Source organism: Amphibalanus amphitrite, unplaced genomic scaffold, assembly GCF_019059575.1.
Source record: "Amphibalanus amphitrite isolate SeventyFive unplaced genomic scaffold, NRLGWU_Aamphi_draft 000594F_arrow, whole genome shotgun sequence".
Lineage (NCBI taxonomy): Eukaryota > Metazoa > Arthropoda > Thecostraca > Balanomorpha > Balanidae > Amphibalanus > Amphibalanus amphitrite.
Window position 1 is genome coordinate 1,437 of NW_024882088.1, and position 17,340 is coordinate 18,776.

Consider the following 17,340-nt stretch of genomic DNA (forward strand, 5'->3'; position numbering starts at 1 on the left):
CGGGGCTGGCACAACGCACCTCCCCAGGTGGCCGGAGCTGCCGGCAACCGCCATCAGTCTGATCGATTTGCTTTGATTGCGTCCGTGTGTGCGTTTGTTTTTGACCCAGCTCTGTGCTTTATGACCGCACAGTGTGCTGGCGCGCTGTGTGAAATTAATGTGCGCCTTTGTATTGACATGTTGTAAAACAATGTGTTAGATGGCTCTTCCACGGCAGTTTGTCAGTCGTTAGCGATATAAAAAATGTCCTCTGCTGCTCGAGAGTCAATACCCTTATGTTAAATGCTCCTTTTTTCAAAATATTAAGTATCACACTTCACTTCCCCCACTTGACAGTTGACTTCCTCCTGGAGTCATTTATAAAAATTAATAATATATAATTGATGATGATTCCGTTATACCTATCGGCTTATGTTTCTCGTGGTGATCTCGGTTTTATTCTATGACCGTTCTTTTAAGAGATAGCAGTCGGGAAACAAGTCCATTGCTGGTCGCTCTGTCGTATCGATGTTCCTCAGGTTTTTCAGAGGCGTCCTGTGTCCGTGTTTCAGGTGAACGATGTCGAGCCCGCTGCGCTCCATCGATGCCGTCTACCCGGAGCCCCTGTCACGGATGCACCGGCTCGAGACACACCCAAACGCCTATCGCAGAGCGGTCAAAAAGAAAATGAACCGCACGGGCCGCTTCCGTACACAGCCAGTTACCTTCGATGAAATTAAGGTGAGATGGGGCATCGACAAGGGACAGAGCTGACTAGTGGTCGTTTTTGGGTAACGAGATGCAATCCATGAGACACACTTAAAGGGACACTCCCACCTTAACATTAGTTTTGAGTTGAGATAGCCAAATTGGTGGCCATGGCCTGCAAATACCGGTTTGGGCACTCACAACATCGACAAATGCTTTAATTCGGAGATATGGAATTTCAAACTTGCAGTTTTCGGATTCTAAGGGGCTAGTGCATTGGTATGCCCCCTTAGAATTTGTGACGTCAGCGGAGATCTAACGATTTTTAAATCTTTTACTAAAACGTTTGGTAGCACGCGGTGGTATATGCTGCTTTGCGCGCAACAAATGCCGCACTTTCAAATAAAGTCGCTAGGAACAGCGGAGATCCCAAAAAGTAAACAAAAGTAAAAGTCTAATATCTTGAAAACCGGTGAATATTTTTCGATGAAATTTGGTAGATATTCGTTTTCGCTCTTTCTGAACCGAGCGACATCACTTTCGTGCCAATTCATTAACTTTTTTGAAGGTGGGAGGGTCCCTTTAAGCACATGGCTGTTTTTTCTGTACCTACGTATCTTGCTGACGATAATAAGCGCTGGTTGCCCATAGGCGCACCTTTACCTGATCTTGAACAATGTGCGTCGTCTCCTTTTATAACCCTATTATGTATAATGTTGCTGGCTGACACAGCCACACCACCCAATATCAGTTTGCAATCCGTATAGGCTGACTGATGTCAATCCTGAAACGAACTAGAGTCAATAGTCAAAACGACTTGATGCCGTTTCGTCAAACTGTCGTATTGCATTGACTAAACTCATCACGAAGTTGGAATTGGCTGAACAGCTGCGCTATTTTGAGGAGCTGCTGTCCCATATTATATGGTCGACAAGGAACTTCAATCGATTGCACCACTGTATTTATATATAGGTCTACCTAGAAGCTTTCAGTTGGTTTCGCTACAAAATGTTTATCACTTGAACCGATGAAGGAACGCCTCCGAAATGTATTCAATTGTTTTTTTAACTTTTGTGGCAATTTTTAGAATTTTGAACAGAAGGCTATTCCATTAAATATATTGAATTGTAGGAAGATAAAAAAGCCTTTAGCAGCCGTCATTTCATCGTATATTATAAGCTTGTTTGCATATTAATAGAAGTTGTGCCCTTTTTAGTTGCTACATTCTGAATCCCCCATCTGTTGACCTATTTCCTATCGTGTCCCCTGATGCTGAACAAGTTAGCACGAGCTTCTTTGTCCGTTACACAAAGAGCAACAATACGGCTCGGCACGATTTCGGCATGACCGACTCCGGTAACAAAAGTCCCGATTCCAGGAGCTCCCGTCACAATGCCGTCTTACGAGTCAAACAATATCGCCACCACGTGTACTCATGACTGCTCGTGCCGGTCTGTTGACTGCCCGAGTCCGATGCTTCAGGAAGGCTTGTTTTTTGTGTCCGACAGAAAACAAGCATTGTTAGATAAATATTGGCACCTGGCAACTGTTCACTGCATGCAGAGCTGATTTGTAATTCCATGCACAATGAAATAAATTCATATAGTTAAAATAAGCTCTTTATCAACAACATTGAGTCATGAGCTTTGGGTGCGGCTGTCCCGAATAGGAAACTCAATCCTTATTTATCCGCGGCCTCTGCATAAAAAGATGCTAATAGCCGTGCGACTGATTCCACAATGGAATGCCAGAGGAGGTCTGTCAGTGCCCATTCTCAGCGGCCCGGGGGCTGGGGCGAAGCAGACGCTCGGTTTCTGGGCTAATCTCGCACCCATCGCGTCGTGCTCGGCGTCAGGTCTGTTGAGCAACGCTGAGTCGCCGCCGCGCCGGCGTCGGTCCTTGCACGGCCTTGGCGACACTGCGGTGGACGTGGCGTCAGGCTGCTGATCCCTGTTTAGGTGTTTATAATCTGTTTATAATCCGGTACAGACATCACTTACTCTTAGTCCGTCAGGGATTAAGAGGGTACGTTGCGTGATTTGTGAACTGGAGACGCCAAAGCCCTTCATGAGTGGGGTTTTGGTGTGGAGGTCAAGGTTAAAGCCGAGACAGAGGTCACGGTCATGAGGAGGGTTTGCATCGGATAGTCATCTCTGAGGTAGAATAGCGGACGATGGACTTCGCAGGAAGTCCATCGCTCTCACTTTGATGCAGACCCGCTTGTTGCGATGTCAGACTGCCGTGGAAGGGGTGGAAAAGAGAGAGGGGGAGGGACGGACAGGGAGAGAGAGAGAAAGAGAGGGAGAGAAAGAGGGGAGGTGGAGAGAGAGAGAGGGAAGGGAGATAGAGAGATAGAGAGAGAGAGAGCGAGAGAGAGAGAGAGAGAGAGAGAGAGAGAGAGAGAGAGAGAGAGAGAGAGGAGGGGCCTTGGCAGCCGCGTGGTGGAGTGCGGGACACCATTAGTGGTCCGAGTCCGGGAAAGAGATGGGATGGCTCTGTAAACATTCGTTATGGGGTCTCAGCTACCGATGCTTTGTGTTGAGCTCGTCTTTGTTGACAAAGCTGCGCAGCAAAACGAGTAAAAACGCCCGTTTACCGCAAAAGGCAGTTTTGGCAAGTTAGGCTGTTCCGCAATACACGTGCGAGGTATACTGTCCCGCAATACAAACGCCTTGAAGTTAGACTGTTCCGCAGTACACACTTTCAAAGATACGCAAGTTTCCGCGCTGCAGTATTGCTCCCTAGTTTAATTCAACCGCTGGAACGACGTAGGAGCATTCAAACTTGTTCATGCGTCCAAATTATTTGATTTTGGCGCCAAACTCCAACTCATCACCCGTCAAACTTTCCTCTGTGAGCCTACAAGCTCCTTTTAAAGAAGTCTCCAGACGAGAGTTTTAGCAACCGAGTCTTGGAGCCAAACTTGGCCGCTCAGGGTTACTATTCCAATATCAGCCCAAAGTTGAGCCACTGTGTTCGCTATCAAACACCAATACCTCTCCATCTCGGCCGTCTGCGACTGGGATGAACCCAGACCGGTCCTCTCCCGACGACTCAGGCGCCGCGCTGCAGCCGCGACTCAACACACCTAGCTGTGTGGCATCACGTCACGTCTGCAGGGTGCGGCACGGGATGTCGCAGCTCAGTGCGAAGGTCACAGACAGCCTAAAGGGAGACGGCAGCCAGGGCAGGTGGCAGTCACGGTCCGTGCAGCGTGAGGGGGCCCAGACACGCCATGCCTGCGAGAGTCACACCGCGGGCGTCACGGCACCTTACGTGACGTCTTGCGTTACGTGACGTTTCCTTGCGTCTGATGGGTGTTTTCCAGCATGGAAGCCATTTTCATCTCCCTCAGCCCAGCGTCTGGCTGGCTGCTGTCTCACATTTACAAATACGAAGTAACAACGAGCAATGTCTGCCTTCGTGATTCACTCACATCCTGTGAAAATGGGCAACTCGTTATCACGATCCACGGGACAGTGGAATGGAGGTCATTCTCTAATTGACTTTAAAGGATTGCGCCTTGGACAGAAAGGTTGTTCCACATGCATTACATGATTGTGCTGTTGTTGGCTTTATTCTAAAAAGGCTAAATAGAATACAATGCATCCAGAATGCATCGTGTTCTATGCCATCCTGGCCTCCATGCGATCAGCATCGGGCCATTGCCATTCTCCATGTTATCTGTCTGATTCGTCCCGTCGGACGGTTACCGCACCGGACATCCATTCCCCCTTTGGAGAGCGGCGCCCGGCAATGTGTTACCGGTGACTCTGCAGTCTGCAGTCCCAGCTACATCCGTAGACGCACCAGTGCACCGGAACCGCTCAACGGACCGTGCAAATCATGACAACGCACAGAACCGCCGCGTGGGACGGTCCCGCTTTCATCGCCGGCATCACGTCACCGCGCACTGACGGCTCGACACGTCACAGCGAGCGTCACACGTCACACGTCATTGCCTGTCACCGCACGACTGCTCACGTCAGTGCGTCGTGTCACAGATTATCTAACAATCAGCGCGAAACATCAGCACTATAGCTCAACTTTAGAAGGATGCCGTGTATCTTACATCGAACGCCTGCTGTTTGGTTGTAAGTTGTCTGATTGTGGTTTTGTTCATGTTCATGCCTGCATAGTGCTCACGCCTCGCATTTTGTCTTACAATACAAGTTACAACCGTATAGTTAGTCAACAACAGCGCGTTAATTTTGGCTCGTGGCCTCTAAAAATGGCCGGCGGCGGTGGCGCATTCCGAGCTGATGGCGCGGAACATTACCGTCACTCGGTGAGCTCCTTTGTCCCCGGCCGCGAGTTTCCTAAGTGTGGAACTGCCCATACCTAAGCTCTATGATTGGCGCAAGCTTCGCCGAGATGACGTTACAGGCTGTGACGTCATGGCTCACAGTCGGCTGACCAATCGCTGCACGATTACAGGCGCGCGGCACTAGCGCCCCTGGTGTTATTATGGGAAGTTGAGCAATTACATTGTAATCTAATGCATAGCTTGTGTTGGGAACAATTATGTATTACTAAGGCGTCAATGTCTCACAAATTAATTCGTCCATGCTCCTCACATTTTGCAAAGTGACCTTATATTATGCGTCATAAGGTACTACACTACGCTTCAAACAATCAACACAAAGCACCAGCCAGGCACTGTTACAAGTAGCGAGCAGTTAAGTGGCGGCAGGTGGCGCTACCATCTCCAGCATCGGTCCAGATGGCGTCACTCACCATCCGCACTATAGTTCCGCACTACCTGCTAATAAAATAAATAATAAATCCGCTAATAAGTCTGCTAATAATCTTGCTAATCAATCTGCTAATAATAAATTCGCACTACCTGCTAATTTATGTCCTATTGGTGTCAAACATCATTCAACGCCGATAGGCAGTATCACCAGCCGTAATACTGAAGACATTTGCTCAATGCTGAAGCGAAACGCAGTGCACACTGCACAAACCACACCGTCAAAACTCAAGCACCTCGTAGGAGATACCTATGCTTCCAAGGTGTGCGAATGCACGAACGATAACTGAAATAACACCGGTTATATATTCACGTAGAACAAGTTACTTTTTCTCTAGCTAGGGAACTCGCTAAAATTAAGACTGACTAAATATTTACGCAGGATAACTGGCTCCGCCTCTTCGCCAACTTAAGGACCCGCCAATCCATGCATCTAGCCGCCAGCGCCGAGTGATGACGTCACTCGAACGGGCGACGGTATGAATAGTTCCACACTTAGGAAACTCGCTCCCCGGCCGCGCAGGGACTGGGGCCGGAGATGGCACTTGGATTGGCCGTCCTGCGCAGCCAATATGCGATGGAAACAAGGCTGGGCGCTGGCCACGGGTGTGGGCCGTTTTTGTCGCCGGCGGAGGGGCCGGGAGGGGGCGGGAGGAACCTCACAGACGGAGGCCAGGACAGGCAGGGGTGGGGTGAGTTACAAATGACGAAAACACCTGGCACCCGCACGTGGTGGAATAAAAACCGACAAGAGCTAGGTTACGACGTAAATTTTGCGTTAAAAAAGTGCGATATCGTTGGGCTGTAAGTTATGGCACAGCATGCCACTTGAAGGGAATTTATGCAAGTTTTTCCCACAGTGCGCTGCGCAAATGAGACAGGTCGTGCAATAAAAATAATTAATCGCGAAGTGATACCATCCTTTTTACACGCAAACATCGTTCCACAATCCACACCAGTCTGTTTTTATCATTTGTCTCCTCCCCGAAGTTGTCTTGTGACGCACGTTTCTTTCAAAGTCCACACACATTCCGAGTGGCCGTAGGTAGGTATTAGTTATTACATAGAATCGGGCATCACATCTCGGTCACAGACCGTATGGTCTACATACAGTCACGACTCCCGACCCCGAGTCACTGCGTCCGTTCGTGGGAGTTCGGTCTATAGTATGGAGACGGTCACCTCACCTCGTAGGGGCCCAAAAGGTTAAGGATGAGTATTTTTCATCATGATTCATAAGGGTTACAGCTTGACGTTGGTTGCATCATTACACATTAACCCTCGCCCGCCCATGCCATTTTCCCATCCTAGAACGCACATGGGGGGGGGGGGGGGTGGGGTGGTTGCCACCCCCCCGCGCCATTTCGTTCCTGTTGGAGATAGAGCTTAGCGGTAAAGACCAAAAAGATTCTTTGGGAAGGAACGAATCTAATGATACCCAGTTTTACCTTCTCAGGTCAGTCATTGACCTTCCAGGTCAGGTCAAACTAAAAAATGTTGCTGTTTTGGGTCACCGTTGAATATCAAGTGCGCTGCTTATCATATACCGATGACGATGCCGTTTTCTGGTGCCAAGCCAGCTAGAACCTCTTTGTCACACTACCCGACCAGGTTTTTGCTGCTGAGGTCATTTCAGGTCAAGTTAGGTCAAGGTCAATTATATGTGTTTGTATGTCTGTGTGTGTCTGTGTGTATACTGATGTGTGCACCGATTGGTTATGTGTCCATATTACATGAAATCATGATCGGAGAAGCTTTTACCAAAAATGCAGTCAAAAAAACTTCACAAAAAGTAAATTCCGCTTGCCTAAAACGCAATTATCTTAGATGACCTAGGCTCACCTTGACCTTGACCTTGACATCTGTACATCGTCGAACAACATGTTCCATGATAGGTGGGAGGTAAGACTGGCAAAAAGGCCGAAATCAAGGTGTCAAAAGCTCACAAGGCCCATAGCCAACGCAAGATGTTGAGAATTGGCCATTTGGGTCATGACATGACCTGAAAAACAAGGTCATATCTCCGAAACCAAAAATCACAGAAACTTGAAATTTTCAGTGGACGTCAAGAAAGGATAGAGGAGCAGCTATACGAAAAATCAGCCTTCTAGCTTTAAAAATGTTGAGTGCAGAGCAGAAAGACTACCTGGGGGGTTGCCCCCCCCCCATGTGCGGGCGAGGGTTAAGCTTGTACTTTTAAATCAATGCACCGGGATTGCACCGGAATACCTTGAATTCGCTAAGGAATGTACTGAATGCAACTACGACTAACAAATATCTCACTACGTATCAAATATGGAGCGCAATGTGTTTTGTATGCGAGCAACGTTTGACCAAATGGTCGCTTGGTCTCGGTATGCCACATAATGGCCGACCATTCAGACCAAAGCTGCCATAATGCCCGCCTCCCCGTCCCTGAAACACGCTCACGCTGCGAACTTCTGCGACGTATTGAACCAGCCCAGTCCCACCCAAGTCAGCACATCAGTCGGCTCAACGGCCGGACACGTCATACTTAACGTCAATCGGCTCAGAACAGTGAGCCGTGAGGCTCCGTGTCAGTCCCTGACAGTGCCGTGAGCCGTCTCCCGCGTCACCTCAAACACACTGCAGCGAGCGGGTGACAGAGGTGACACGCGGGGTTTCGGCTCAGAGTCGGCGGGGAGGAGGGCCCGCGGGTGGAATTGGGTCAGGACGACCGGCCCTGGGGAGTCGTCGAGCGCCGTTGGCAGATGCCGGGCCGACGAGCCGCGACATGGCGCAAAAATCAGACACCCGGGCCAAATATACCGGGTTATCAGGGGAAGAGGAGAGAGAGAGAGAGAGAGAGAGAGAGAGAGAGAGAGAGAGAGAGAGAGAGAGAGAGAGAGAGAGATAGAGAGGAGGGGAGGGAAGAGAAGGGAGTGGGATGGGAGGGAGGGAGGGAGGGAGGGAGAGAGGGAGAGAGGGAGAGAGGGAGGGAGGGAGGGAGGGAGGGAGAGAGGGAGAGAGGGAGGGAGGGAGGGAGGGAGGGAAGTGGTTAGGGGCACGGTGACTATGTTAGTGGTGGGGAGGAGAGACGGAGAGAGAAGGAAGAGAAGAGAGGGAGAGAGACAGAAGCGCAGAGCCACATAAATGGAGAAGAGAGGACTTGCAAGCACGTTAGTACCTACGCGATGTTTTTGTTTCTCTTGAAATAAGTGGGCTGAACTAACGATGCTCATCATTCAATGATACTCAAAGGTAAGCCAAAGCCTAATCGACTGATGATGCGGACAAATTGCTCCATTGCATTCCCACGACAGTTGGCCCTAATCCCTCCGATACGACAGTAAGTTACCGATTGCCGTGCCTTCGGATTATTCGTGGATTAGGTACAGCGCAGGGCCGTACAACCGTCTATCCCTTCACAGTTACAAAGACAATAAAAGACAAAACGGACGTGAGCGAAATTAATAATCTTGTCTTATGGTCCATGTAAGTCACTGACATGCTCACCGAATACCTAATTATTTATCACTCGGGGAAAATTTTGACAGTAAGCAGACGTCTTAAATTGTTCCATGCCAAATATGCAGTTAGACGGAAACAATTGTCTAATGTACATTTGGCAATCGATCAATACAATACATTTTTTTTTCTGCAAATAATAAAACCACAGGATATCACATACATAGTTATGTAGATAAGACCACCTCACTCAGTTACAGTCCTGCTAGTTATTCTGATATATTTGCATGTCTGAATTACTAAGCACCATTATCTTTCATAAACTTATGTGAGTCGATGCTAGAAACGCTCGAGGATGACGTACACATAACACACTCAAGTACGAACAACGTCAATGTATGCTGAATGGAGATAGGGCGATCTTCCATTGAGCCAACTATAGTGGCCCGCTGTTTTTTTTTTATTAGATTTAGACGAGTGTACATCACGGAACACCGTGTACTCGGAGTATTGATATGTGGTGCCAATCCAACGTTCAGGCTCACTTATAGTTTTTTTTAATCTTAGATACTCACGAGGCAAATGCAATTACAGCTATCTCTTTATTGACTAATGAATTTTTTCATAAAATTCATGGTGTAGTTAACCTAAAGATAGCTAAAGTGAACGTCTTCTTTACGGAGCGAGCGAAGCGAGCGGAGTCTTACGTAGAATAACGGAAATTTCTGAGTATGAGCGGCCGGCCGGCCGGCCGTGGTCACGATTTTGCGACGCTTATATCCCGCGCCCCGTTGGGCTCTGCCGAGCAACGCTCGGCAGAGCCCAACGGGGGGGGGGGCAATTTGGCCCCCCCTAAGATCTCGAGAACCACGCAAGCTAGCGACAAGCGGCAAACGGTGTTGGATAGCTCTATCAGGGAACTACCTTGTGACCCAATTTTATTGACCTAGGTCAAACCGATGACGTCACAGGTCAGGTCAAAGGTCGAATTTTCACCGTTTACAGGCATTTCAAGAAATGCGTTGTAAAATCGAGTAAAATGCATTTCATTGAAAATCATCGATGGGGAAATGTTCTTCAAACACATATTTTGCTATTTGAGGTCACTGATACCAGGTCAGGTCACAGAGGTCAGGTCACTGGGGGGGTCACAATATGAAAGTGTCGTGTGATACATGTTTTATGGTCCATTTTACATGACAAATGCGATTATGTGGGTCAGGCAGACTTTTGGGCCAGCTTAGGTCACGTTTTGGTCAAGGTCAGGTCAAGGTCAGGTCAAGGTCAGGTCAAGGTCAGGTCAAATTAGGTCAAATTTCAAAGTTGATATTTTTGCATAAACTGGGTATCGATTCGATGCAGCTCGTCACGGGGAGTTCAATGGTGGTCTTTGCTTTGCCCTACGTGGTCTAGAATCGCTAAAAAATGAGTTCAAAAATTTGACGTCATCATTTTTGAACAGTTTTTTCGCTATTACTTGGCCAAAAAACGAGATATCGATCTGAAATTTGGTATGTATATAGAAGAGCACAGGGACTATCATATATGCCGTTTTTTCGAAATTCGGAACTTTTTTGGATTTTTTTTAGCTTTTCTAAAAAAATCAATTTTTTGAATTTTTTGGGGTCAAAAACCCAAAATTTTGAAAATCCGAGATAACAGTTTTGTAGCGCCGCTTTTTGTCTACTAGACCATATAAAGAACTTTGAAATTGCTTGGTAACTGTAAATTTGGTGAGCGTTTCAAGATTGCATGTTTTTTGCTCATTTTTGCTCGAACATGACCTCAGTTTGACCTCAATAACTCCTGACCTAAGGTGACCTAAGACTTGAGATTCGGCGTGAAGGTGTCAAATTGATGCCCGGGAAGGTATTGAAAATTTGGCGGCGCTGCGCGCCACCGTTTTCTTGCTATTCAAGAAAAACCACAGGGGGGGGGGCCAAAATGCCCCCCCAACGGGGCGAGGGATATCTCAGCAACCACTCGACCGATTTACATGCGGTAATTTTTGTAGGGTAGCTTCATTCCTTCTACCAAGTATTGGACTATACCCTATGCATGTGGGTGACCGCTTATGCACGTGCCACGTGCAAAACGAAGAGGTGCCACTTTTGTAATTGTTGCAATATCTCGGTAACACTTGGCCGATTGCGCTGAAAGTTGGCATGTAGGTAGGCACCCACTAGGCAATGCATATCCATGTGCCAGAGTTGGGGTGCTGCTGCACGTGCGCACGTGCAGGGGTCGTTTACAGATCTCGAAAACGGCTGGACCGATGGCGCTCAAATTTGGCACACGGTCAGGGACCAGTTAGTAGGGTGTCGTGCAAAAGTCAGTTGGGACCCATTTTGCACGTGCGCACGTGCAGGGTGCCGCTTCCAGATCTCGAGAACGGCTGGGCCGATTGTGCTCAAATTTGGCACATCGCTAGAATCCGGTTAGTAGGGTGCCGTGCACAAGTCAGCTGGAGGTACCCCCTCGAAATTTCGCACGTGCAAGGCTCACACTCTCGCTCGCTCCGTTAGTCGCCCCAAAAGGCGTTATACTGGTAGTATTCTCGCAAACTTGTACGACCTCTGGTCCGATATAGCTCCACCGAATTTAACTTCTCTGAGTGACTCAGAAGCAGCAGCGTTCCCTAGTACCGGTCTGCTTTGAACAAACAAAACAGCGGCAAACGGGGCAAACGGAGCCACAGAGCTGAGATCCGAACAACGGGGATCTATACATATACGGCAAGACACCGAGCCTAAAGCCTGAAACAGACTCTTTCCGCAGTCAGGAAATCGCATGCGAGAGCCTATTCAAATACATGGATGCACGCTCGCATCAATCGCACGCACCTCCCGCAAGCGATTGATGCGAGAAGAATTACAATGTATTTGAATAGGCTCTCGCATGCGATTTCCTGAACGCGGAAAGAGTCTGTTTCAGCCTTAAGACGGATCGGCATGACGAGAACGGCTTTTGAATTATTATTTAACTTCGCCGTACTTCGATTTAGACTTTTATCGTAATGTGGACTCAGGAGAGCATTATATGATAGGTATATATTATATTTATTTGCGCTTAGATGCCGACCTTCAAAATAATTGGTCCTGTGGTTCGATAAGCACATCAGATAATGAAGGCACCTCGTTAGTCGTTACGGATAAGAAATGATGACTTATACAATTAAACGAATGTCAAAACCGCGCACCGTGCAGTGTCAGGCTGCACAGTTACAGTCAAAATTAGCATTGACATTTCAATTATCCTTCTTGGTTTTCACTGTATCGATTAATTTCGTAATGCACGTGCATCGGATAAACAACACGTGACTGGATTCCTGAAATACAGAAATCCTATTCCGTATTCGTGCCGTTCAGACATTCCAGGCGCGCCTTTAATTTAGTAGCCGGTTAAGTTGTCGGATGACGTATGAAGACGTTTCTTGCTGATGACTTCCCAGTTGTGTCCCTCGGGCGTTACGGGGCCTTTTAATAAAACGAATGTTTGACGTTTAAATAGTTCGGTCGACCGGTTGGTCCCATAACTGATATCTACATAATTACACCTCTGGTGGAGTCATCATCTGACTCCTCCAGCCTGCAGGCTCCCCTGGAGGCCTGAGGCTGTCATGCACCAAGGCGAGAAACTGTGCAGCCCCCCCCCCCCCTCCTCAGCGCGCGGTGTGCCGCACCGTCTAACCCTGCTGTCACTGAAGGATTAGGCGCAGGTGTGAGCTGCAGTCTCACCCGGCTGCAGCCTGTCGGCTTCACAGTTATGTCTGCTCGACAGCTCGGCTCGGTGAACCCCACAGTTCTGTCAGCGCCACAGCCCGGTGAATCTCTCAGTTCTGTCTGCCCACAGTCCTGCAAGCCCCACAGTTTTGTCGGCCTCACGGCCCCACAGTCCCGTTGGCTCCACAGCTCGGTACAAGGCCGGCCGGCAGCTCGCTGCGGGTGATGCCTATTACTGCGAGCTGGTGGTGACGACTGCGGGTTTGCAGAAATGCCGAGGTGCGGGTCCATGAGGAGAAAAGGTCGTTTCTTTGTTGAAATGTTATTCGACCGGGTCTGATCTGATCATGAGTGACTCGTAAATGCGATAATAACCGCTTGTTTTTACTCTTGATCCATACATCATTCATGATTCGGTCGGTGAATGAGCTCATCCATGTTGGGTTGCCCGTTTAAACACCTTCGCACCTGCAGCTGAGGTGTCGGTAACATGATTATTATGTCATTGACTTAGCCCGCGCCCGGCTGGGGGTCCTGGATTTCCACGCCCTGCTGGGGGGGGGGGGGTGTTTGAACACCCCCCCCCTTGTAACTCGGCTCCTGGGCCACGTAGCGATACGCGGAAGGCGGCGTTCGAAAGAGCGTCAAAAATAAAGACGAAATCACTTCAGTCAATTTTTTGGTCAGGTCAAAGGTCAGGTCACCAGAGGTCATTGAAGGCAAAATTTCGCCGATTTCCAGGTCGAATGTCGAAAATTTCCAAGAAGCCAACGTATAACTCGGGAACCAATAGAGCTACAGCGCCGCGGAAAAGCGCATTCGATAGCCCTATTAACGCCCTTTCTGAGTAATTCTCTCAGATTTGACCTAACGTCAACGGTTTTGCCTGCAGGGGGCAAAAACGGCAAAAATAGCCGATTTTTTCTGCAATAACTTTTCACCCAAGCCCTGTACGAGCTTACTTTTACCGGCATCGTGTTCCTCTCGTCAAGACGCATCGAATGAACTATGACTTGACCTTGAAAGGTCAACTTGAAAATTTGACCTCAGGTCAATGTCATGACCTGACCGGAAAGGGTCATGTTGCATATCAGTCGATCCGTATCGTCGAGCTGAACACATCTAAGGCGTTTTCATCGCTCTAGCATGCCTCTATCAAAAGTTATTTGCGAAAAACTGTTAGATACCTACCATTCGTGACCTATCACCTAAGATGACCTCGGGGCATAAACAAGGGTCACGGACACCATTTTCATGTTCAGTGTGTCTAAACCGCTTGTAATTCGGTGTTTGGGAGTGTTTATAATGTCTTTCGTCCAAAAGAGGCGCATTTCAATTTTCTCCCATTGACTTATAATGGGGAGATCGCAAAATTGACCTGACCTTAGGTCATCGATATCAAAATTCTGAGATCAACATTTTGTACATGCTATTGCTCTTAGCAATCGCTGAAAGTTTCAAAGCGATCGGTCACTCGGTGTAGCTATGACAGACATTGAAACTTTTTATGAGGTGAGGTCACTTCAAGTGACCTGGTGACCTGACCTTGAATGACCTTGGTCTGAAATTTTCACAACATGTGTAGAATTGATGTATGATAAGGTGTACCAAAAACGGCGGCGCTCCGCGCCGCCGTTTTTGAGATATTTGCGAAAAACCACAAGGGGGGGTGTTCAAACACCCCCCAGCAGGGCGCGGGTTAGGTCATGATGGTGAGGCGTTTTCCTGCCTGTAGCCGTGATAGGTAGGACCTAGTTGTGTCCAGCGACCCACTGTCCCCTATTTAGCCTTCACCCGGCCACGGAATGGGGGGGGGGTAATTGATAGAACCAAGGATATTTCGCTGATATGTAGATGAAAACTGTGTTTCGACGTTGTACGTTTTAATAGTTTAATAGTTTTATTTAATCGTTTTAATTAAAATTGTGCAACATTTGTAGCGCAATTAATCATTTTTTAACAAATGCGGCCGGCTTATTCGCAAACAGCGTGCTTTTATCGTCTGCATGTAGATTTGGCGACACTTTTGTTTTCGTTGGCGACACAACAGCACTCGGGTGATTTCATTCATGACCTGGCTTTGTGAATGCCACGCTGTGAGGACAGATCATGTCCCACAATTCCCAGATAAACATTTTAACGACTCATAAAAGTTGAATCACCGTCTAAAGCCATGACGCGAGACTCGCCATGTCATGGTTTAGAGCTTACTTCGGATTTTATGTGTGTCCAGCCACGATACGGACTTGTACCCCGCCTGCACCGTTCCTTTGCCGTTCGTCGTCGGTCAGCCTTCACACCGTCCTTTTTCCCGCACTCCGTAACCGCTGAGCCATTTGTAATGACCACTTACCTATACGGTACATCTACACTTCGTTATTTGTGCTGACAAAGTCTCACTCACCAATCGCGTATCGCTCTGCCCATGTCGTTTTCGTGCCGAAAGCGGCAGACGGCATATCATTCTGTTCCTGTACTTGCTTCTCGCTGTTCGCTTCTCTCTCTCTCTCTCTCTCTCTCTCTCTCTCTCTCTCTCTCTCTCTCTCTCTCTCTCTCTCTCTCTCTCCTTCTCCCTCGGTGTACTTCTTCGTTTACCTCAACTCCCCCCCCCACACTCTCCCTCTGTCGTGCTTCAACCGTCCGTCTCAGCCGACCCTTCTCTGACCTCCCCCCTCTCCTCCTTTCCCCACAGGAGGTGGACGAGGAGACCGTTGACGAGGAGTCGGCCGTGTCAAAGGCCAACCGGACCGCCGGCGCCACGGCCCAGTCGGAGCAGGACCTCAGCCGGCCGCTGGGCGCCGCCGCCGCCAGCGCTCCGATGGCTGTGCCGGCGGGGCCGCGCAGTCGCGCCCCTGTCGAGAGCGATTCGCCGCCTGACGGAGACGCCGAGGACACCTTCCCCGGCTACTCGCTGTCACCGCGTCACGGCCGGCCCCGCGGCCGACCCCGCAAGTCGATATGACGCGTCGGCCGCATGCTCCCGCCTGTGATAGACGCTGCCGTCACCGTCGGTCTCGACGGTCCCGTGCCGCCGCCGACGTGGGCGACCCACTTCGCGACGGGCCCAAGGAAAACACGGTACCTCCGACCGCGCAGCCGCCGCCGCCGCCGACGCTCGGGGCTGTATTTTTAGTCGTGCAATGTGGCCGAGAGGTGGTGAGCGGAGGACGAGGGGAGGGCTGCCCGGAGGTGGCCGAGCTAGTTCACAGCGCGGCCGCTAGGTGGCGGGGCAGGTCATGGTCGCCAGGTGGCGCTCAGGTCACCGAGGTGAAATGGATTTCGGCGGAAGGGACGTCGTGTGGAAACCTGTGACGGCTGCCGACGCCGGTGCAGCACTAACACTAGCGCGGCCGGCGAACAAGTGCGTCGAAGTGCCTGTTTTATCGTAGTGTCGGTGGTTAACAGAATCTAAAGGCGCTGAGCTGTCCCCTGTGGTGCTGTGCGAGGGTTTGCGGAGACGCGTGACCATTTCTCTGTGAAGTCAGGTGAATGTACTACCGCATGTGCTGTCCTAAATGCAGGTGTCGCTTTAGTTTTGTCGCTGGCACTCATGGCATTGCGAAGTTTCTCTTGGTCTTCGTAAGCGCAGTGAGCTTGTTTTTGTCCAAAAACGAAACGCAAAAGAGTGAACCCATGTTTGGCGTCACCAGCAGCCACAGCAGCCAGTGGACATTTCACTTTTCAGCCTGACGTAACTATAGGTTAATATCTATCTGTCCCAATGGGATATTTATCGAACAGACAACAGAACATCCACTTCCACGAGGCGTGAACTTTGGATGACGATGAATCGGTGTGAAACCGCTGACCAAATGTCGGGTCGGGGCTCTGTGCGCTCTCTGTGAGGTGGCACTGATAGAGGGCCTTGAAAGGTGGAACCGTTCTGGGAGTCGATGTTGCGCCCCAAATCTCTGCTGAACCGGAGGTGACTAACTAGCTCGGCCGTCTACCGCTCGGCCGTCTACCGAGCTACCGACAGTCCCAGTCAGTCCGTGGTCCATCCGTCTGAGATCAAATTACCAACAGATAGAATAACCGAGAAAGGGACCTTGACTCGACAGCGGAACCCGAGGGCGAAATCCGCTCCCGGGAGGTGTGCCAACTTGTCTTGTGCGCGAGCATGTTGTGTGTAAGAGCGAGTAGCGTGCACTTTGACGTCGTGTGCGGGTCGCTGTGAAAAGCGGCGACCAGGGGCGGCTGGTGAGTGAGCTGGTGAGCTGTACCCGTGCAGCATCTGGTTGGTCGGTCGGTCTGAAATGTGCAATGTGAGGCGTGGCGAATAAATGCTTGTGAAGTGGTTTAACGAAGCTGATTATTGGTGCACTTTAGCGGCGGAATGTCAATAGCAAAGCGTATTTACGTGAGCCGTTGTCCATTGCCGATGATATCTTCAGACCGACGCCTGTAGGGTACGTGTTGCCCTCTTTGACCCGTCTCGTTTATACGTCACAGAAGTTGAGTCCTAGGAAGCTCAGATGATGACAGTCCCGCCCCCGCACACAGGTAGTCTCTCTCTCGTGATAAACACTGTCTGGGCAGGCCCTTCTCTTCCCGAAACATTGCGTCACGTTGCGGATACCGCTCCGGTATAGCGCCCCAGGGAGGAGGGAACAGATCAACAAACGGTTCGTGACTCACAACAGACGCGCCGTCACAGGTGGCACCGGTAGCGTCACGACGTGTGAAGTCGAGGCCGTTACTCAACGTGAAGTGACTCAGACATGATCTTCACCTGAGCGGCTAGCCGGA

General features: G+C 49.6%; 1 protein-coding gene across 1 annotated transcript; it reads left to right on the plus strand.

The window, feature by feature from the left end:
* Positions 1-540: 540 nt before the first annotated feature.
* LOC122394484 lies at positions 541-16,894 on the plus strand. Its single transcript, XM_043391376.1, has 2 exons — positions 541-720; positions 15,284-16,894. The coding sequence occupies exons 1-2, from the start codon at positions 559-561 to the stop codon at positions 15,551-15,553; spliced, it is 432 nt and encodes a 143-aa protein (XP_043247311.1). The 5' UTR covers positions 541-558; the 3' UTR covers positions 15,554-16,894.
* The last annotated feature ends 446 nt before the right edge of the window (positions 16,895-17,340 follow it).

Excerpts from the sequence above, each read along its gene's own strand:
- LOC122394484 (XM_043391376.1), top strand. The coding sequence starts at position 559 with ATGTCGAGCCCGCTGCGCTCCATCGATGCCGTCTACCCGGAGCCCCTG. Across the intron at positions 721-15,283 it reads TTACCTTCGATGAAATTAAG|GAGGTGGACGAGGAGACCGT; the intron begins GTGAGATGGGGC and ends CTTTCCCCACAG.